The sequence below is a fragment of the Pogona vitticeps genome, chromosome 2, assembly GCF_051106095.1.
Source record: "Pogona vitticeps strain Pit_001003342236 chromosome 2, PviZW2.1, whole genome shotgun sequence".
NCBI lineage: Eukaryota > Metazoa > Chordata > Lepidosauria > Squamata > Agamidae > Pogona > Pogona vitticeps.
In genome coordinates this window covers 190,153,898-190,176,871 of record NC_135784.1, presented here as the reverse complement: position 1 = coordinate 190,176,871, position 22,974 = coordinate 190,153,898, and the positions used below count along the sequence as shown (strand labels likewise).

Below are 22,974 nucleotides of genomic sequence, written 5' to 3'. Positions count from 1 at the left end.
TTCTTAAGTATTTAAAGGCAGCCCCAGCCAAAAGACTCAAAAGTTAAATTATTGGTTGATGTTCAGCTACTTGTTGCAAATACTCTGCACACAGACAGGTGATCTGTACCCTGCATTTTTGCAATATATGGGTCACAGGAAGAGAGTGGTTGCACTTCGAGTATACAGTGTGTAGACCCTTGTGCAAAAAGGACACCATGGGAGCAGACCTCACACACCATAAAGAACGGGGGGGGCTCAGTATTTCACTGTGCACTAGCTGCATGCTGCCACTGTTAATTCTAGGCTACTAAAAACTCAGATCTAGAAATTGATCAGCATTGTTTGGACTTCTAGTTTGGCTCTGTCCAAGAAATAACAAAAATTGCCTACTGATACTCTTCAAGGCAAAGTATGCAAGGAGTTAAATATAGCTTCACATTTAAAACCTGAAGGTTCCACTCTCCCAGCTCCAAAAAAAAAACCCCGCATGGTATTTGCTGGGGAGGCTGATATTGTTTTCCTCCAGGGAAACTCTGCCACTGAAGCTGAGTTGGAAGGAAGTCTCATTGTGCTGTAAAATGGAAAGCCCACTTTAAAAAGAGGCATTTTCCCAGGAACAAACCAAAAAGTGGAGGAGATGAGCCTCTCTGCCCTCTGTGATCCCATCAGTTAGCATAAACTCACTCACCAACCAATGCTACTTGAATTTTTAAAATCGACCTATTAAAAGAAAACACATTGAATGTTGCAAATCCTTTGTCTCTTAGCTGTTGAATGGGGCGGGGGAATGGCAGGATTGCTTCATACCATAAATTCAGTTTTCTCTTGAGAGCTGCGGAAGGTTTGCAGAAACATGCAACTCAAGGTGATGATGACGTATACATAAAAAAGACCAGAAAATAAATATATATATTTAACGTTATCATCCTGTAACAACAAAGAAAGTATTTTATTCTGCACCAAGATGAGCATTTACAATTAAATTGGTTTTTTTCACTGGTTCAACATGATTGAGGAACAACATTATGGTGTTTAAAACCATATTTTGCCCCCCCCCCAAAAGGAAAAATAATAATGAGGTCTGTGAAGCAAATAATTTAGCTCCTCAATCTTGGCAGATGTGATTTATTTAACTAATACTTAAATTCTTTTGTATTTCAGAGGGCATTTTAATTCATTATAGTCTTGCTGCTAGCCTTATTCTACTGATCTTTTCCTTTTCCTTTTCTTTCTCCCAGTTCTAGTTTTCTTCCTTCTTCTTGGCATATTCATTAACTGTGCTTTCTTCTGTGGCTGCATATTCTGTGTGTTTATATAGTTGTTCCCAAATCTTTTTATTATTTAGACCACTGAACCGCTGTAGGTTTGTTTCCCTCCTGTACATTTTAAGTGCCTTTTTTTAATTGCTAGGGGATTTTCCTTTTCTTTGCAACTTTACCTACTAAGTATATAATTTCAAAAGTAGAGCATTTGCCAAGAGATTTAAAGAAGAAGAAGAAGAATGAAGAACAATACTTTGAATGTCCTTTGCTTTCTTTTTCCTGTCAAAAGGCACTCATAGTCAGGGTTTAGAGAAACCTGTTATTTCTTTTGATGCCTCTCTTTGTTCTTGAGTTACAGTGTTTTAAATGCATGCCAAAGAACCACCATCCGGATTAGTAACCTGCTTTGTTTTTAACCTTTTCCCTCTCTTCAGTTTTTCTTTGCCCTGGACTACTAAAAGGAGTGTATCAGAGTGAACATTTATTTGAATCTGACCACCAGTCAGGGGCCTGGTGTAAGGATCCACTGCAGGCTTCTGACAAGATTTACTACATGCCATGGACCCCGTACAGGACTGACACCCTAACGGAGTACTCTTCCAAAGATGATTTCATTGCCGGAAGACCCACTACAACTTATAAGCTGCCGCATCGGGTAGATGGCACAGGGTTTGTGGTGTATGACGGGGCTTTATTTTTTAACAAAGAGCGAACCCGGAACATTGTCAAATTTGATCTACGGACAAGAATAAAAAGCGGGGAAGCCATCATTGCTAATGCCAACTACCACGACACATCCCCTTATCGATGGGGTGGCAAATCGGATATAGATCTGGCGGTGGATGAAAATGGCCTTTGGGTAATCTATGCAACGGAGCAAAACAATGGTAAAATTGTCATTAGTCAGCTGAACCCCTATACCTTGAGGATTGAAGGTACGTGGGATACGTCGTACGACAAGAGGTCTGCTTCCAATGCCTTCATGGTCTGCGGCATTTTGTACGTGGTGAAATCTGTGTATGAAGACGATGATAATGAAGCCACAGGAAATAAAATAGACTATATTTACAACACTGAACAAAGCAAGGAAAGTGTTGTGGATGTTCCTTTCCCAAACTCATACCAGTATATTGCTGCTGTGGATTATAACCCAAGGGACAACCTTCTTTACGTATGGAACAATTATCATGTGGTTAAGTACTCTTTGGAGTTTGGACCCATGGACAGCAGAACAGGTAGGATCTTCTGTATAAGTTTTGCTTTTGCTTTCTGCGATATTATACTTCACCCCTAAGTGTAGGTAGTCACTTAGCACGAAGCGGCTTTAATTTCATTGCAAACCATAGCAACATGGACTTGCTAAAGAAAAGCCACTTCAGGAATCTGGTATAAACATGGGGGCAGTGTCTTTCCCTGTCTGAAAATTCTCCTTCCACATAAGTTTCCACCTCTTTATTCACCTTTTTACTCATTTATTACAACATTTCTAAACTGATGGGGTTTTTTTTCGAAGTTTGAACCTCCAAGATAAGCCGTAGATGTCACTTTCTGAAGAATCCAGAACTGCTCTCTGCCATGAGCGCTAATTGCTTCCATGTCTTCATGAAATTTCCTTAGCTAAGAAGAAGGGGGTGGAGAACCCTCACAGCGAGTAGTTCTCAAACGTGCCTTCTGCCCTGCTGTTTTAAAATGTAATCAATATGATTTGATTTGTAATATCAGTAAAGCTTTATTTCATCAGCATTGGCCCACAGGATTCCAAGGGCTTGTCTAGGGAAGAGAAGAGTCAGAGATAGGATGGAACTGCTGAAATGATTTCTAAAGTTCTTTTAGTGGAACAAGACAAAGCAGGGCTCCTTTATAATGTACAATTTCACAACACATGTGTGTTCCATGCTATCAAGTCAGAACTCAAATTATAGCAATATAAATATGAGTTTCAAAGTAAATGAGATATTTAAGGTGAGACAACTTTCTCGAACATATATACCTCAAATCAAATTTAAGACTGAGATCCCAAATGCCAGATGCTTTGTTCTTTTTCAGTTTTCAACAAATACTACAAGATGCTTAATTTGTTCTAATACATTTACAAAATACTGTAAAAGAATTCCCTCTCACTTTTAATTAGTGAGTACAGGTAGGTTTTGTGTACTTAGTAGATGAATGTCAGGAACTAGAAAGTAAGTGAGGTGATGGCTAATGTCTGCAATTGCTATCATTAAACTGCCAAAAAAAACCCCACCATATTGCTCTGAGGAAAAATCTGACCTTCAACAAGTTTCTTCTCTGCAGCATGTCTAGCATCTAAGCACTCTCTCACACAAATGTTTTTAAAAAGTCTTTTTAAAGAAAACGTTTGTGAGATTTGCATATAAATCAATGGCCAAAATCCTGTTCTACAGGAATGCTGGCATGGCAGGAATGTTGCACTTCTTAATTAAAGAGTCTCTGTTTCAGTTCTGGGTTGCGTGCAACTTTGTTGCAAGCCAAAAGTAAAGCAGGAACTCTTTAATTTGTGGCAATCTGTCATTGTCCCATGGCACCATTCCTGCTGTTCTGGCAGACCTACACAACAGGATACTGTTCATGATATACAGTGGGGTCTCGACTTACGAACTTAATCCGTATTGGAAGGCAGCTCTCAGGTCGAAAAGTTCTTAAGTCGAATCTGCATTTCCCATAGGAATGCATTGAAAACCATTTAATCCGTATCTGCTCTTTTCGTCCATAGAAACTAATGGGAAGCTGCTATTCTGCCTTCTGCCACTAGAGGAGGATATTTTTTCTTTTTTCCTTTTAACCTAAGATGACTTAGCTTTAAAAAAAAAGGAAAAAAGAGTTCGTAACTCGAATCTAAGTTCGTAAGTCGAGTCCATATATTCCTATGAGAGCGGTTCGTAAGTCGAAACGTTCGTATGTCGAAACGTTCGTAAGTCGAGACCCCACTGTATATTTCACTTAAACCGTTACACAAGTCAGCGGCAGGCATGAGAGGGCTCACTCAAAATCACACACAAGATCTCCAGCCCCATTTTGCTGATCCTCAAAAGAAGTTATATGAGGGAAGAGAATTTCATGTCCTGATGCTGTCTTGTGCCTTTGGAAGGTTGAATATAACACATAAATAGGAGCCATTACCAGTGTGCATCAATGAGGCTCGAGTGGAAGGACTTTAAATTCATAAAGATATTTTTATCTTTGAGAATTTTGTAAGATATATTCTTGCATTGCTGCAAATAATCTGTTATTGGGGGGAAGTTGCAATGCCATGAAGCTTTTCTTAGTTTATATCAAGAAGCCAAATTTGTATCTTTTTTCAAATGTGTGCGCTTCATTAATTCAAGTTATTTGTGCTGTAAATGATCTCACTCAACTTTTGCTCTTTAGCCAGAAGGGAAAAGCTGCTTTTCTACAATGAACAATTAAAACTGCAAGGCTAGTTTTCTTGTTGACTTGAACTGAAATATAGTCTGCCTCTTTTGCATGGCTCAGGGCAACCTCACATTATTATTTTTTTCCCTTCTACATTATTATTTCCACCACCGTAACAGGCAATTGTTAACCATTCTGCCTTATGAACTGCAAGAAACTTACTTTGTCTGTTTTCTTCTTTACTAGGCATGTGAAGATATGTATATCATGAAAAATATATAATTTGACTAATCATCTTAATTGATTGATTAATCAGTTGCATTTGTATAATAAGCCTGCACAAAGTCAAACATAGTTGTGAAGCAAAAGATACTATATACTCATCTTTATGGATGAGCTGAGTGTGTGCTGTGGCTGGAAATGTGACAGATGAGGTCTTCCATTTTTTCAGGAGAGAGAAAGGGGAATGCCCCCCCCCCAGATGGCATTTGATACCGACCGTCTTTGTAAATATTTCTGTTACAAAGAGTCATTAACAAATGTACCTCCTACTCAGTCAGGCAGCTTTTTAGTTGATCAAAATTTAGTTTCACTTTAACATGCTTATTAGTCTACTAAATATTGCAGTCTACCGTTTATTAGTACCATAGTCAACGTTTGTGTAGCAATTTGTGTAACGAAATAATACAGATCTTTGCATATTTCATTCTCATGGTTGAATATCAGGAAAAACATCCTAACTCTTTGAGCAGTACAACAATGGAACCAATTGCCTTGAGAGGTGGAGAGTGTTCGAACAGTGGAGGCGTTCAAGAAAAATGTAGACAACCACTTGATATATTTTGATTTCCTGCACTGAGCAGGGGGTTTGATTCAGTGACCCTATAGCCCCCTTTTAACCTCATTATCCTGTGATTCTATGAAAATGAAATATTTCAAATTTTTTCTCCACACTGTGTGAGGCTACAAAAGTTTATATGTATTTTTTTTATTATAGCAATTTTTTGCACTACAAAATCCTAGGAGGTTTTTCTTTTTTGCACAGAAATGTTGCTATTTAAAAGAAAAACTTGTATTTTTCTGTTTCCCACAAAATACATGATTTTGAATGCAAAATATAAGGCTTCAACAGTGAACAATTAAAAATGCGAGGTTTTTGCACAAAATTTACATTTTGTGTTCATGCTGTTTGTGAAAGAAGATGGAGGGTCATATTTTGCAGCTGTTGACTATTTCTGTGACCGGGTGTCTCTAGACATCCTTTTTCATCAAGGACAAGAACATTTGTAAGTTATTATTACATTCTTATTGTACAGTAGGACCGGTTCTAAGCCCCCTCTCACAGATGCTGAAAAACATGCTATTATTGAATGCTATACATTTCATTGTTTCTGGCTCCCTCTAGTGTCCAGTTCGGGTATATATACCCTAGAAATATATATTTCTGGGGATTTTATTTAATATTTTCAGGCAGCGGATGAATCAGCAGATAGTGATCCCATGGATAGGGGAGTCCTACTGTATATCATAATTTGCCTGAGACTGTAAACATTAGGAAGAGCTTGGAATATGAATCTTTCAACTGCATTCTCTGAGAGAAATTGAGGAGAGGGGCATTAATCCTCTTTTCTCCTCACAGCAAGATTTTTCTGGGCAGGATGTTTTTCTCCTTAGTAATCTTGTGGTAAATTTTATGGGATTTTTCCAGACACTTCATGGTTGCTTTGCTTTGCTTTGCTTTGCTTTGCTTTGCTTTGCTTTGCTTTGCTTTGCTTTGCTTTGCTTTGCTTTGCTTTGCTTTGGTGGAAAAGTGTTGAGCTGCACAGAATTGGTATGATTCCTATACAGAATGGCATCTTTCCAGGACAAGAATCACCAAAAGGGGCATCAAGCTACACAGGAAGGGTTCAGCGGTTTCCTGTGCAGAACAACAGATGCAAAATATATTTGAAGAAGATGGTAGGAGAGATTGGGGTCTCACTGTCACCGCACAAACCAGGAAATATTGGTGGTGTAGAGGAACATTTTGTTGGGGAGTCTCAGTATGGTGAGACTCAAAACATTGTCAATAACTGGTGATTCTTTTTGTGCTTGGCACTTCACTAGAAAGAACATCTTGGTAGTGAGAGTTGTTCTGCAGCAGAATCATCCGCTCACCTCAGAAGATGGTGGACTGTTCTTCACTGGAGGTTCCTTTAGAGCAGTTGGATGGCCTTAGTTGTGGATTGCCTTCACTGGCAGGGACTTCGGTTAGATGGCACTTGGGGTCCCTTTCAAGTCTGCCATTATGTGAAGAAAGAAAGAAAGAAATGACTTGGTCCTTCCCCTAAGTGGACACCCTGTGTCAAAGTGAACATATATGCTGGGAATGATTCAGGAATGTCCAGTGGCTATGGGGTGGGGTGGGGAAAACAACCAGGCAGCGTGAGACCGGGCAAAATAAGAAATGACATTGGAAGAAGTAGACTTTGGGTAGATTAATTGTGGATTGACAAATAAAGTGAGGTGTTAGCAGGCAGGAGGGGGAAAAGAAACGACAGCTGTCAAGACACTATTATGTTTTCCATTTGTTCTGCTCATAACACTGTTACAAAAGAAAAGAAACCCATTTTCTGTGCCTCCTCCCTGGCATTACAGAAATCTAAAAATACCTGGGCGTGACTCACAGGCTGTTAGAATGTATTTGCATCTGTTGTGCACAAACAGGGCTTTATCTACAGGCAAAACAAAACCTGAATATTGTTCCAAGGTTTAAATTGGCCTTGCCTGTCATAGGAGGATGTGGGTTGATGTGAGCAGTGCCTGTGGGATGTTGCAGCAGAACTTGGAAGAAACTTAGCTTTCTAACAAATTACCTTTGTGAAGAATTGCATTTTGTAATAGCAAGCAGCAGAGAAGGTACTTTTCCCATACAATGGCCATGGCTGTAATTCACTACTTTTCAAGGGGATGAGAATGGCTTGACTGTGTGTTGCTGAATGATGGGAAGTGAAGGAATGGGTTCAGCAGTGAAAATCACTCAGTGGTTCAACTGATGATGTTGACAGGGCAATGGGCACCAAGACATCGTCTCAAGGAGATATGGAAGGTTCTTTTTAGGTTGTATTTTTTTTTCTTATCTTTGTCCCCATTCCTGCCTTTTCCATCTCCTGAACTAAATTCCAAAGCAAATCAACCTTTTTTAAACCTTCTCTTCTTAGTACTGTAGAATAAAAAGAGTGGGCTAAGATAGGTAACACCTAAACCTCCAGGGTGAGAGGGGTTGGTTGTTATTTAAGTCTGTTGTCAAGTCCGATCATGTCTATAGGGAGTAGTAAATCACGCTCCTAATGAATTCAGCATGATTTATTTCTGCGTGGACTTCTGCTCATTAAGTCTGAACGGCTGGAACATGGAATGCGGCCCTTGGGCTAAGATGGACTACAGATCAAAATCTAATTATCACTTATCAATTAAGGATCATTAGCAAATAAAACTATAGATTAACAGCCTGGAGACGTTCCGTGAATAATAAAGTATACACAATGGGTAGCTGTGTCAAACTCTCTCTAAAGAACAATTTGTGTGGAGAGCGGGGGACCTGCCCATTTGTTTCGAAGCAAGGCATCATAGCATGCATCTTCCCTCATTCCCTTCATGAAAAACTGCAGTGACCAGTAAATCTGTGTCTCTCTGAAGAATGGTGCCCAATGCAATGCACATCTTGTACTATCCGTGGACCGATGCCCATTTTTTTTGTATCTATATCTTTTTAAGGATGTAGAATATCTAATTATATTCGTAACTTGCAATAAAAGGCCTTGAGATTCTGCTCCCTTGTTCCCGTTCACCCTGATGCACGGAAAGGTAAGAAGAATGATTTGGGTTCATCCCTCGCCAGTGAAAAATGTAGCCTTGGAACTGCTGCAAAGAGACCTACATTCCTAAAATAGTGCTTGGAGAGCCAGGAGGCTTTGGCAATAAGCCTTCCCTTATTTTTCTTTGTGCACCGAAACATTACATTTAAGCGGGTGCTGCAGTGGAGCGAAAACGGCAGCCCCAAGAGATGCAGAGAATGGAGTCCGACGAGCAGCAGCGGGGAGAGCCGAATCCACTTTGTGATTTGGGGAAATTTAAACCTTCTGTAAAGCCCTATGTCTATGTCCCATCTGAGCTCTTTCGAGAAAGAATAGAGTGTAAAAGGAAGGTAGGAGGGTGGGTGCTGTAACGTAACAAAACTAGTCTAGTTTAAGGGAGTTGCTATCATTAAAAGAAGTTTCAAGGCGGTAGCTGTGTTAGTCTGTTGTAACAAAGCGCCTTGTGTCCCTTTAGACTAAAACATTTTATTTGGCACTAGCAACTTTTATTGGCACCAGCTTTGCCAAGACTAAAAACCCATTGGTTACCTAGGTGCTGTATTTATCTTCTTTCCTGCCACAGTGTTTCTCTTTCCTCCAGTTCTTTCCTTCGCCCCAGTATGATCTCGGCCCCACTACCCGTGTCCACATACCCAGGTTAAAAACCCTCAGTTTCAGTGCCCTCTTCCCTTCCTCCCCTCCCCCATTTTTGGGGGGTCTCCCTCTCGCTCTTCCTCCATCTCCCCCCCCCAATGACCTGCATTGGCAAAGATCTATGGCCAGATATCAATATGTACTTATTCAGCTCGTAACATCTTAAAAGAATTCAAGAAATGCCAGTGAGCAGATACTCCTACAACAGTTAATTCTCCACAGCCCAGCTAACACTCTTGGAGATTAATTTTCACTTTTATTGTTGGGGAGCTCCTACAGGACAAACATTGAAGCCTGCTGAGTCCTGGGCAGGACGAATAGCAGGGGGATAATGGTCAAAAGAGAAAAATGTGGACTGAGGGGAAGAAAATAAATAGAGCGCTGCAGTCGGGGGTTGGAACTGAGGGGTCTTTAACCGAGGAGAAGCCACACACTTTCGTTAGTGCACACTAAAAGAAACCCATCTTTTAAGATGTCACAATATTCTTTATTGTAGTCCTACTGATTTAAAGGGTGTGTGACATACCTTCACTCATTCAAATACATTATAGTATTCACTGCTGGTGATGATAGATAATTTTGTCTGCCAAAGCCAGCCTGGGAATTTATGAGGCTGATCCGAAACTGGCAGTGGACACTATCCTTGGTGGCTGGTGTAACCACAAACTCATGACAAACTGTTACTAAAGTTATTGCTACAATAAAATGCACAGCACTATGAAGTCAACAAGAAAGAGCCACGGCGCTCGCCCAAATGTCTTGATTCTCCAAAATGCTTTAAATAACAGCCAGGAATCTTTTCATTATCTATGTGGCACTTTTACTACTGCATAGAATAATTCCTTCATTGAATTGATATTATAGGGACCCTGAGATGGTGCCCACCTTGTCTTAGATTTATCTGCCTTTAAACATTTACAGGGATCCTTGTATGTCTGGAAACTCAATCCAGATCTGCGGCTCGGATCCTAAATGACACAACACATTTTACTAACTAAATTTATGCTCTGTACTTTCAACGGCGGGTGTGTGTGTGTTACAACAACATGTTGAACAGTATAATTTTTAAAAATAGATAAAAATCATTTTAAAAACTACAAGACCTTAATAGTTCTTTGTAATAGTAATAAACTGCAGAATATGAAAAAGCTTAGAATGGTTACTTCCCGGGATCCCTCCACTTCCAGTTTCAAAGCTGCTATGTGTGAAGGTGAACCGTCGAGTAAACTCTTAACTGAAACAGTTCGAAGTTCTAAGTGTTAAAACCAGAGCTTTCAAAGTAGGCTCAGAAATGCCCAAGCCACCAGGGCAGTTTGCAAACTCGTGAACCAACCAACCATCAGTACCTGGCCATCCGTATTTTGTATCAGCTGAAGTTTCTCAATAGTCTTTAAAGGCAGCCCCATGTAACAGTGAGTTACCCTAGCCTGTTCTGCATGCCACCCATGCATCGGTAATTGAGGAAACGTCTGACTTCTTCATGTACCAGGATGACCTGCTGGAAACGAAACAGAACACCGCTGATTGCCACCACTAGCCGCCTCTTTCCACGTCGCACCGGGTTCAGGAGCACTCTTAGTCTGTTGCCTTTTGGGGGGTGGGAGAGGTGTTGCAGCCCCATCTAAGGGTGTCTACACATAGAGGTGTTGCCTGAAATGATCTTGGGCTTGTATTGGGTCATTTTGGTATATTTTAACTGAGTTTTGAATAACTTGTCGTAGTGTTTGTTTTTTAAAAAAATATTTGTTACCCCGCCTTTCGCCCTAAGAAGGATCCAAGGTGGCTTACATCATTAAATACAGTATTTAAAGCTATCGGGCAAAATCCAAAAAGGGCGGCGGAAGAAAAAGAAAAGAAAGGGGGGAAAAGACAAGAATATGTGGCACTTTAAAGACTAAGTATTATATTTTAATATGAGCTTTCGTTGATCATGTCCACTTCTTTTGACATATGGAATAAAATGAAATACAGGATGAAATACCCAATTTACAAGTAAAACATTCAAAACATTCATTGGCTCTAAGAGTCTTGGGTGTATGGTAATATCTCATGTACACTAATTTATGGCCTATGATTGGTGTTAGGTTCTATTGTAAACATTCCCACAGGAGACAGAAAACACATAACCAGGCCAGAGCAAAACAGGGTGGGGAGAATGGGTGGGTTGGGGGTTGATGAAGACAGACAAGAATAAGAATATCAGTTGAAAACTCAAGAGGAAGGAAAAGAGGAGAATAAGAAGTATATATAAAAGTTTTAAAAGATAGCAGAGGAACCACCTGTATTAATATAGGGGATATTAACAGTTTTTACCTTTGAGCCTTATGATGAAAGAAGGGCCTGGTAATTGTGATTTTTTTTTATCTCAGCTGTTTCTTTCTGTATTTTTGATCTTTAATGTTTCTGTTCTAAAATAGCAGCTTTCCAATCTTCTAAAGAGTGTCCTGGTAATTTGAAATGGTTGGAGACAGGTTTCTGATGTCCGATTTGTGACCTTTGACCTGTTTGTGTAGAGATTATCCTGTTTGTCCTATTTAGAGTGGAGACTTGGCAAAAACATGGCATAGATCACATTAGCTGAGGAACGAGTGAAGGTACCATTGATAGTGTGTGTAGCATTGTTAGGCCTTGCACAGACTAATACAGCTACCTCTTCCAAAACTATTTAAAGCTAAAAACCATAAGTATACAAATATTGAAAAAAGTCAAACAAATACCACATAAAAACACAGTAAATCAAAGCAACATCAAAAACACATTCAAAACAGTAAGGCACAAGGATCCATTTAAAAACCCCACTCAGGCAATAAGTTACTGAGGGAAAGCTTGCCTAAAGAGCCTGCCTGCTTGTACTGTAGAAGGACAGTAAAGACGGGGCCAGCTTGGCCTCTTGTGGGAGGGAGTTCCAAAGTGTGGGAGCAACCACAGAGAAAGTCCTCTCCTGTGTCCCCACCAGACATACCTGTGAAGATGGTGGGACTGAGAGAAAGACTTCTCCTGATGATCTTAACATTTGAGCGGACTCAAGATAGTGGTCTTTGAAATAGCTTGGGCTGTCTATCATCTAAACATGTGAAGGGTATTTGTTGCTAGATATAGTAGAATGCACTGCATTGTTACAGTACTGCCTGTCTACACACACATCCAGAATTGTTCCCGTACATCTTGCTCCAGACACTGATCCTCCTCTCTTTTTTGCTTGCACTCTTGGCCCTCACTCTTTTCAGACCTTGATATTTTTACCTCTCTACCTGGGTGAGTGCACCAGTGTTTAGACAACAATAATGATTGAAAAATACCAGACACAGTCAATCAAAATTATAAAAATATTTATTGGCATTATATAAAAGATACAAGTTTTAATCAAAAGCCTAAGTATCTGTTTAAAATGGATGCAGTATGTATGCTGTTCCTAATATTGCCATTTTTGTAGCCCTGATTTTATGATTTCTGAGATCTGCAGCTGCTTATATGACTATGTGAAGTTTCTTGATTTTGGTCCCAAAACCCCAGTGACTACGGGGACCACAGACGTGTGTTTCTTCCTAGATATTTCAATTGCCAGGTCTCTGTACTTTGTTAGTTTTTCCAATTCTTTATTTTCAACTCTGGCATCCCATGGAATTGCAATGTCAATGATCCAGATTCCAGACATTTCTTTGCTCTATTGCTACTACACCTGGTGTGTTATGTTCATGGTGTCTATCCATTTGGATCTGGAAATCCCACAAGATCTTGACTTCCTCATTTTATGACACTGGCAAGTTATATATTTTTTCATAATGACCGATGCACTAATTTTGGCATGTCTATCATGTCTAATTTTGTAATGTGTCTGTGTAATCATTGGACGTTCACAGATCAAGTGTGACACAGTTCCATTTTTTTCTTGGCAGATTGTTGTTGTCGTTGCAATATTCTGATCACTAAAGTTTCTTTGAAGACATGTTAGAACAAAAAAACAGGGAAGAGGTCTTGCATATTAAGAAAATAAAATAAAAAGGGCAGGGTATTGCTGATTTTCTATAATAGGTTCTTGTATTCCAGTATTTTAAATAAATATTCATGTATCTAAACGCTAAGTTTATGCTATGTAAAGAAGAAAAAGAAAGAGAGAGAGAGAGAAAGTGAGAAAGAAAATTAGGTCAGAAACAACTACTATCCCAAGAATACTGAACTAAACACAGTAATGGAAGTGGCACTAGGGTATGAAGAGGTGGAGATCAACCAATGCAAACACATTTCTAATAACATCCATCCACAATGTGTGCCGATCACCATGGAGCACAGTGCTAGGGTCGACATGAATAGATCCTGCGGTGGAACAAGCTGGAGTGAAGACTCCAGAAAGTAGGGAGATGGTTGTTCCACTTTTACTCTGTTGACACCAGTTTCAGCTCTGTAGCATATGGTCGTTGAAATGCATGCCTGGTATCGTGGGTGCAAAGAAGAACAACATTCTTGGTGCAGATGAGCGCTAAGAACACTAAACCTCCCTACAGAACAGTCAACTTCCTTGTCTTTATCTAGTGTAAGTCTCTGCTCGTTTCCCATCTAGAGCCCCCTGGTCTTAGGAAGCCAGTTGAAGTCTCAGAGAATTACTATCCTCCCCCATTTTGCCAGACAGGTAGACAAATCTCAGGGCCAGCAACAGTAGCGGAAGGGAACATAGGATTTGTGGTGAGGTAGTTTTACAACCTGGACACTCATTTCCACCCATTCCCAGCTGGCATCAAGGTTTCTGGCTCAGCTTGAAGGCATCTGTGTATGTGCTGGTGCATTACACCACCAAAAAGCCAGAGCCAAGAGGAAGCAGTTGTGTAGACAGCCATTGTATCATTTGAGGCAAGGCCTGGAATGGAATAGCAGCGTTAGAGCTGGTGAGCCTTTTTGTTAGGAAAGGCTCTGGCAGAAATAGGACAGGGGCTGGGAGAAACAAAAAACTTCCCCCTGCACTCGTGATGAAACTTTGGCAGCAACAAATCTGGATAAATCTCTCCAATGGTTATTGTATGCTGCAGAGCATGGAAGATTACTGTGTAGAGTGCCAGCTGCACTTCCACAGTCAAGACCTTCTGTGTCGGCCCAGGCAAGAAGATAGTTAGAAGGTTAGTTGCGTGATGGCTGAAACTTTTTCACCAGCCCAGGCAATTCACCTAGTGAATAGTGATCAATCTGATGTTTTTGCTAGCTTTTCCCTCGCACATTAGAAGTGCTGTGTTGTAATAGATTCATTGGGATGTTAACACGGCTGCATTGGCTTCCCTTTTGCTCCGCTAAAGCTGAATTGCAATAATATATTTCATATTAATAATACCTTTGATATTACTTTTGCTTTAATGGCCATGATTGTTGGGGCTTTGATGGAGGTAAATATATAGGTGTAAAACATGGATCAGCATTACAATATCATTAAGTAATTGAATGCACTCATTAAAGACTTAGAAGTGGATTAAGATGGAGTCATTGCTCTGAAAATATATGCGCTATCAATGTTATTGCCAAAACAGTGGATATGGGGGCACCTGGCTGCCTTGGAGAACAGCCAAATCCTAGTGGTAAAACAAGGAGGCACAGACATCTTAAGAAAGAAACTGCAGTACCTTGACAATGTTAAGCTGTCACACAGTTGATTTCAGACATATTGGAGGGGATTGGAAGATGCAGAAGTTCAATTTCTGTATTCTTTGTCTTTGGTTAGAGCTAGGATATAATCCTGGATATCGGGTATATAGGGCGTAAGGATATAATAGTTTGCTCATGTGTGAGCAGCCCCTGTCGCTCTCCATCATGACACAGCAAGTATTTGCAGAAACAAGCCGTTTTATTAGAGCAAGGCAATTCAGAACAACATGGCTCAAGAAATAAGACGTAGGAACTTTGAGGGCGCAGGGAGTTAACTGCACTCCCAAACAGCTCAGGCAAACAGAACTAGTCCACAACAATCCTTCACTGGGAGGAGCAGAGCCCCGTCTCCTCTACCAGTTCCAGAAGCCGCCCACCCAGACAGCAAGGATGCTGGTGTTCAGCTGTCTTGAGAGTAGCACCTTCCCCAGCTATGCCTTGATAGGCGTCCCCACTAGCAGCAGCTGCCCCATGTGTACAGTGCTCTTCCGTGGAGACACCGCCAAAGTCTATGAGCACATGGCTGGGCTCACCAGAGTAACAAGGAGTGGAGGAAGGAGAGATAGGAGGAAGACCAGTCGGCTGGCATCAGCCAGGCTGACCGGGAGGCCCTTGAGGTAGGGCAAATTGCCCCTGCTGCTTCCTTTGCTGGCAACAGGCCCATTGCTGGTTTTCTAGCCTTCTTGCCTCATATCATTTTGCCTTGTCGGACCCGGTCAGCTTCTTCGGGCAGCACAAATAACTCTTCCCAACACCTCATATCTGATCCTGGTGCTGGATGGTCTCCCAGCTGTCCATGGAGCGATCCGGTGATGCGAACACCTCTCGGGCTTCAAAAGCCTCTCAGTCAATGGGATCCACCCAGAAGTCCTCCTCTTCCCCTCCCCTTCTTCTCCTTCAGTCCCCAGGCTACATATGTGGCATCCAAGATGGTGCCAACACCACCAGTCCACAGGTGAACTGCAGGTCAGGAATCTCGCCCTGACTCTCTCTGGGAGGTGGAAAGCCTGCTCTCACCACTAAGGGGACTGGACTGGGACCAGTTCCACATGACGACTCTGAATATCTTGCTCAAGGCTTGCTCCAAAACACAAAACCACTCCTACTGGCCCATGTTGTTGTTGTTTTGTTTGAACCCCCATTTCAGAGAAGCAAATAGCTGGGCATCTGAAATAAGCATTGGAGTAGCTTGGCCAGGTCCCTGAGTGCTGGAGAGAGATGGCATCTAAGCACCAAATGCCAAGTCGCATGGTTTATACCACAATATTCAGCTACCTCTTTTTTTTTAAATGCAAAAGTTGTAGAAACTCAAACCGATTTGCCCATCTGGAGTGCAGCATTTGGAAGGTTCAAAAAAAGGGGGGGGGTGATGGTGGTAAGCTTTCTGCATCCCTCTCCTGATCCCAACTGTTCACTTATCAAGATTTCTCAAATTATTCACTTGCCAGGGTTATTTAAAGATAAGACAGCTGCTTGCATTGATATTATGTAAATGAAGGTTCACCTGATGCAAATTTCTTTGTGATTCTCATTTGAGAAGAGGAGCACAGCAGAGACTAAAATCCCTGTGAGAGGCTGGGTTCAGCTTGAAATGATTTTGCCTTAAGTTACGTCCCCTGGTTCTCAGTATCTAGTTTATCTCACTGGTCAAATTGTGGCTTTAATTGTTAAGAAAACGAAGGTCTTGAACTGCCCAATAGAAATTCGTGTTTCTTAACAGATGCTACACATTTTGAAAACGTTCCCATTTTCACTGTAGGTTGGACTTCCCAAGATTAGTCATCTGTTGTTGTTTTCAATATAATCTTCTGTTATCCTTTTAATTGATCCTAATTTGTAATGTATAATGAGTTCAACATGGTTGTCTTTTCTTCTATATCTTTTATACATACTAGAATGGGAGAGCAACTGAGCAACAAGCCAGGCACAAGGTGGCTCTTCCTCTGGCATATCTTTGGGAGTTTTTAGCCTGATGCCGGTATTCTTTTGACACCCAGGGCTTACAGTCAAAGGGGGAGAAAAGATACTAGCTGGAGTCACTGGAAGTGGCTGTGCTTCTCCAGGTCCCCAAGCAGGGAGACAAATCTTGAGGCAAGCCATGCTAGAGGAGGAGAAAGTTTTATTTTTGTCTTTGACATGGTTGTATATCTTGGATACCCATCATCGCCCATCCCCATCCAGTGCCTACTTGCCCCGTGCTGTTTCTTGTGCATGTGCAGCATCCGGGCTCCCAATTCATGAGTCTTCCTGTTGCACAAAGTATGGGAGCATCCATGTAGGCTCTTGGGTGGGGAGGAGATATCTCACCCATGGTTGGCAGGGACCATTGTACTAGTCCCAGAAGCAATGTAGGCCCTGGGGGGAAAAACTCCCCTACACAATATGTGCTGTAGGAAGAAGTATGAGTCCAAATGGGAATGACAGGGACCATGGCAACCACCGGTCAGTCCTGGCTCTGCGCTGCTGCATTATATTTCCACAATCAGCTGGCCCAAACAGAGTTCTGATTCACTTTGGTGGATCACAAGGATGTACGTACCTCCTGGGGACCTGGCCACCCTCTATGGCTTACCTATAACAATATTCTGAATCACACACCATCAAAGAGTGGTAGAATATACCAGATGGGCAGGATATAAATTGAACGAACGAACGAACAAACAAACGAACAAATAAACAAACAAACAAATGAATGAATGAATGAATGAATGAATGAATGAATGAATGAATGAATGAATGAATGAATGAATGAATGAATGAACAGGGCTGCAGTTGGAATCACTGTTATAAGAGGTTCACCTCTCAATCTTGATTCACTCTAACATGTGCCCGAAATGAATTCAGTATTAAAAGGATGTGTTGCCACCACATATAATCGATGAGATTTAATAACATCTTTCTGTTTTAAGCACTAACTAGGACTGAGGAAAATGACTGCTAATGTCGTATGATCCCAGTAGCCCTCATTCCACCTTCTTATTCTACACAACAATTTCAGCTTTCCATGTAGGAAAGACAAAATAGTGCCACACATTTATTGTATTTCTGCAGAACAAGTGTTGCCCCTTTCCATACTCCTTTAGATGGAGAAGAAAAGCTAACATAACTGTTACTGTATGCTTTATTTCCTAACTTATTGTTGCACCTTATTTACCATTTTAGAAATAAATAATGCATATAAAAGGAAATGGCCCCTTTTTGTAAGCTTTACCAACCAACCAAACAAATCCTGCCATTGTATGCAGATGAAGTCTGCCATTGCTATATTACTGTTGCCTGGCCTTCAAACAAAGCTTGTAGCAATGCAAAATATTGTTATTGTAATAATTTTTCATGGAGAGTAAATACTTTAGAGTAGGACACTGATGACTCTAGAGTTGCTTTCTGTTTTAGAATTATTTTAGCAAAATGTAGTGGGGTGGGTGGGTAAAGTTAATTGTAGAGCACAGTGCAATATTTTATGCACTAGAGCACAGTACAGTGTGTGTGTGTGTGTGTGTGTGTGTGTGTGTGTGCATGCGCATGTGTGCGCGCACGCACACACACACACGCACACACACACATAGAAGACCCTGAAAGATTCCATTTCTCCTAACTAGCTACCATGTTGGCAGCTAGAACTTTGCTGCCCTTTTGGTTAAGCCGGGTTTATGTGAGATTCACATATGTGGGGAAAGGATGGAGAAATGCATGGGTCTTCTAAGGCCTGTGATAGCCTTATTAGTTCTGCACTTAGCCCGCCTGTTTCGTTCTTCTTTTTCCCTGGGGGGGGTCATTGGAAGGTGGTGCTCTCACTCCGGGCAAGGCGGTTCACACTCATCCCGCATCCTAGGACCAAGCTCCATTCTAGATGTAGCTCTGTTTCTCTTCCCTGAGACTGTATCTGGTGGTTCTCAGAAGTTTCTGTTCTCTCCTTTATTAACGTTAGATCATAAAATATCGTGTGGTAAAGTGGTATCCTGTGGAGATATTTCCCACAGACCTGAGGGCTATTTTTCCACAGTGTTCTCTAATGTTTCCAAGATGAAAGCAATAATTCTAAGAGACAAGGACTCCTTCTCCTGAAGCTGGCAGTGTGATGGTGAGAGTAAGGGTGTCCAATATGACATTCTTAAGATCCAGCACTGTGTTCTTCCTTTTCCCTCTCTCTTCTTCTTAGGGGGTTTAGTTCTTTGTTTTGTTTGTTGGCTTTGAATATTCTTCACCAGGTTTTATTGGAATCTGTGTCATCTCTGGCTTCAGTCTGAATATGAAACTCCTCTGAATTATTATTGTTGGATTTTCAGGGCTTTCCAGTTTATAAATTATGACATTGGTGATTTAGTAATGAAATATTTTCTTTTCCGTTAAGAAAAACAAGTATGGCTGTAGCCCTATAAACTTATGTAGAAATGCATCCCGCAGTATTCTGGACCTTTCTCCTGAAAAGACATACATTTGTAAATTAGACATGATCAGTTTTGGTTTGTGTTTGACTAAGCTGAGATTCCAGAGAAATTTTAGTGACTGTATGTTTGTTTTTTACAATTAAAAAAAAGTATAATTGATCACCATGTGCGGTGGGTAATCTGATTTGTTTATATTGGAGTTAGTAAATCAGAGCCCTTGAAGAATGCCTTAATTGAAATGCTTTAGAGAGAAAGAGAGATCATATATTTGCAGTATCAATTTGAGGCTATTTTTGCGTGCAATGCAGGAAAATAGACCCTGCAAAGCTAGATGGTCTGATGCTGTATTAGGGTAGCTTCACATATTAAGTTGAGTCTTACAGAGGATTTAAAATAATAATAATTCTGGGTAGCTATTAAAAGAGAGGTTGGAAATCCTAGCTCTGGGGTAGAGCTTTAGTTGTTTAGAGAGCACAGCCGAAAGGAATAATCTACTTTTAATAGATTTTGTATGTTAGAGTAGATTTAGTAGATCATGCAGGAGTAATCTACTTTTCTGACATGGGCCTGGGAATTAGCCAATGCCAAGTGTGATTGGGTTCATTAAAAGTCGGGAGCAGTTCCTCTTTTTTGGCAGGAAATGATGACTGAGTCTCTTTTTGAACATTAACACATTTATTCAGTTTGACATTTTGTGAATCTACTACAACTTCTAACGGTTCAATACACCTGAGATCTGGTAACTGTTCGATTTGGGAAGACGATAACTCAGTCTGCAGATTAACAAGATTCATTGAGGGGCTAGTCCAAAATGTTTCCAATCTGTGGGCTTCCTCAATGGAGCACTCCAGACTGCACATTGTCCCACAACAAGGGTGTCTGGCCCAATCTCCCTCCGGAGATGGATGGTTGAAGGACGAATCACCTTCCTCAAGTGACCCTGTCCTTGCAGGAAAACCACGACCATCCATTCTAGGGCTTCGACCGAGGTCTTTTCTTTAGATTTTTCTGGATCAGGTAGCAACGCTCCTACCTTCAAATTCAGAAAGTCCTCTAACAACCCATATGTTCTCTCATAATTTTCTTCCTCCCCTCTCTTCCCCCCTCTCTCCCTTATATTGAACTGTCTCCTCCTACTTTTCCCCATATCTCCTCCCACATCGGTAGAATTAACTCCTTCCCCTCTTCTCCCTCTCTCTCTTCCACTAGACATATTTCAATCTTCTTCTCCTTCTCCTTTGATCCCTCTTTCTTTCCTTCCATTATTTTCAATTCATTTTCTTCTGTCTTCCCTACAACTTTCTCCTGTTCCAACGTCTCTAGCTGAGGGGACAGCTCACTCTGCTCTTCCTCCTTGGGACCTACTGCTCCTTCACACCAAGTTATGTTGAACAGTTGTTAAAATGTACTGCTGTAATTGATCTCCATCAAGAATTTAAAATTTGTTCTCCGCCAAGGAATTTCGCCATGGGAATGAAGGTGGGGGGATGCTGCGTAGCAACTTATGTCAAGCTTAACCATTTTGAATGAAATTATTAATGAAAATATGCCCCCCATAAAATCATAAGTCTTCCGTCTCAAATTATTACTTCAAAGTAGGCCATTTATCAGCAAGTAATGTGGGCTGAAATGTAATTTGAAGGCTGGAAACAAAGCCACAATAATCAATGCTGTTTAAATTTCCATTAATGATCTCACAGAGTGAACTGTATGAACAGCATACTAATTAACATTCCAGTCAATGCTGAATTGGAAAGAGTTGCAAGTTAGCAAGGAAAAGGATGCATACAAAAGATTTCAAAGTGATTAGACTTATGTGTCAAAGGTGGAATTAAGCAAGCTTCCTTCCACAGAGTGAAGATTGTATATCTGAAGAGGACATAGAAGTCCTGTCACAGAATTAGGTATTAAAATCAAAATTTTAATGAAGTGTAGCTATCATGTCATCATGTGCCAATGCTGGGTATTTATTCCTTAAAGTGTAACTTTAAATAAATAAATATGTAGATACAATTAAATAAATTAATGGAAACAAGCTAGGTCCTGCTGTCATGCTTGTAATGTGAAAAGATGTGACATAGAAGGAAAGACACAAGGGAAGGGAAAAGAAAAACAGGAAAATCAAGGCAACAGTTCTTAACATTGGCCAGAATCCTGTTGTTTAGCATACAAAATTGTGCTAGGGTTGGCCAACTGAAAGAATGGGGATTGGTGAGTCAACTCCTCCAAAATTTCCATTGATTCGAATGGGCCTGTTTTATATGTGAGTTACTGTACTAAACTCAAAGCCAGAGTAGGCCTGTTTGAATCAGTGGTTCTGATGGAGAAGTTGACTCACCAAATCCCCACTTATTCAATGGGTTTACTCTAGTGCAACTTACCATGGTAAGCAACAAGATTTTGGCCATTATATGATTTTTATAGTGACTCTTGGTGGTGGGAATAGACTGTTCATGGCATCCAAGAAATAGTCTGGCAACCCAGTTTTATGTGAAGGGAATCTACAGTACCTAGACGATGTTACTGTTACAGGATGGGGAACAGGATCTTGCTGGCAAGTGACAGGTTCTGGTTATGAGTGGTACTGTAGCAGAGCTCATAAAATAACACCAACAAATCATATAGTCGTTCTGCTCTTCCTCATGTGACAGTGAGTTTCAGAGACCTGCTAGAGGAGCCCAGTTTAGTTCATACAATCAGTATGAATGTAGGATTGTCATATTTGTGGCCCCCAAAATAAGGACAACCTAATTTGCATATTATGCAAATTGAATATGTTGTACATATTTTACTATGCAAACTAAATTCCACAGTGTTGCTTAGCTTCCCTCTGTTAACTCATTTTCTTCTGTTCTAAGAAGACGGGACCTTTTCTTTTGTACTTCCTATCATTCAGCCATAAGCCTGGTTTGGTGTACTGCGTGCTTTCTAAATGTCTTTCCTTTGTGTCTTTGGAGATGGTTGCAAATTTTTGTGAGTCCTAATGAAACAAACACCAAAATTGTCATCTATCTCCCATGACTGAATTCTGTAAATAACACAGATTAACACAGCTCTCTCAAGCAAGGAAAGGACACTGGATTTTAAAGACAAGTTATCTGTCAGAACAGATCTGCTGGATTGAAAGTTTAGTTTCACTTACGCACACATTAGAGGTTTTTAAATCTCAATTTCTTTCTCTCATTTTAGAAAGAATTTTTCAAACTTTAGTAAGTTCAGTGAAGTGGGACTAAATTCTCATTCATCTCTATATTTGTCAATGAAGGTTTCAAGAATACCGCAGGTTCCCAGTTTTCTAACAAAGGAACCAATGCAGTGTAAAGGTGGTCCAGAACACCCATTCAGTCAGCTGTGAAACAATGCAGTGCTTCCCAACCCAGATGTTCTTAGACTACAACTCCTAGAAATTCTGACCAGCACGGCTAGTGGTAAAGGCTTCTGGGGATTTTAGTCCAAGAACATCTGGAGACCCAAGGTTGGGAACCACTGCAATAGAGAATAGGATATTTTTTTTCTTATTCATAGGATAGAGCATAGGATCGGTCCTCTCTACACCTGTTAGGGCTAGTTTATACTTCCACAATGTTTTTATTTTATTGATGCCTGTCAGCAGAAGGGTTCTTGACCCTGTTCAACATAACGGCCTGCTGCTCCTGGCTGCCTCACCCCCTCTCAACATCAACCACCTGGCCTAGGGGGAGAGAGAGCTTACAGGCCGGAGCTGCCCCTGGGACCGCACCAGACCATCGTGCCTACACCCAGAAGGAGCCAAAGATCATCTGCCGGCCATAGCTCACTGTGTGAGAGGCAGTGAGTCTGTGGTTGGGCCCCTACTGGATCTCCCTCTGTGGT

At 40.9% G+C, this 22,974-nt stretch overlaps 1 protein-coding gene across 26 annotated transcripts in view; it reads left to right on the top strand.

Moving 5' to 3' along the window:
* Positions 1-22,974, top strand: part of ADGRL3 (adhesion G protein-coupled receptor L3) — a 662,256-nt gene that overhangs the window by 421,024 nt on the left and 218,258 nt on the right. For 25 of the 26 annotated variants that reach the window (XR_013542364.1, XR_013542366.1, XR_013542369.1 and 22 more), the window contains one exon: positions 1,679-2,479. The exons of the other annotated variant lie outside the window; for it this stretch is intronic. Coding sequence is in view for 18 of the 25 variants with exons in the window: in XM_072991725.2 (XP_072847826.1) it covers positions 1,679-2,479 (801 nt within the window). In the remaining 7 variants the exon portion in view is untranslated. The remainder of the gene's footprint in view (positions 1-1,678; positions 2,480-22,974) is intronic. 26 annotated transcript variants of the gene reach the window in all.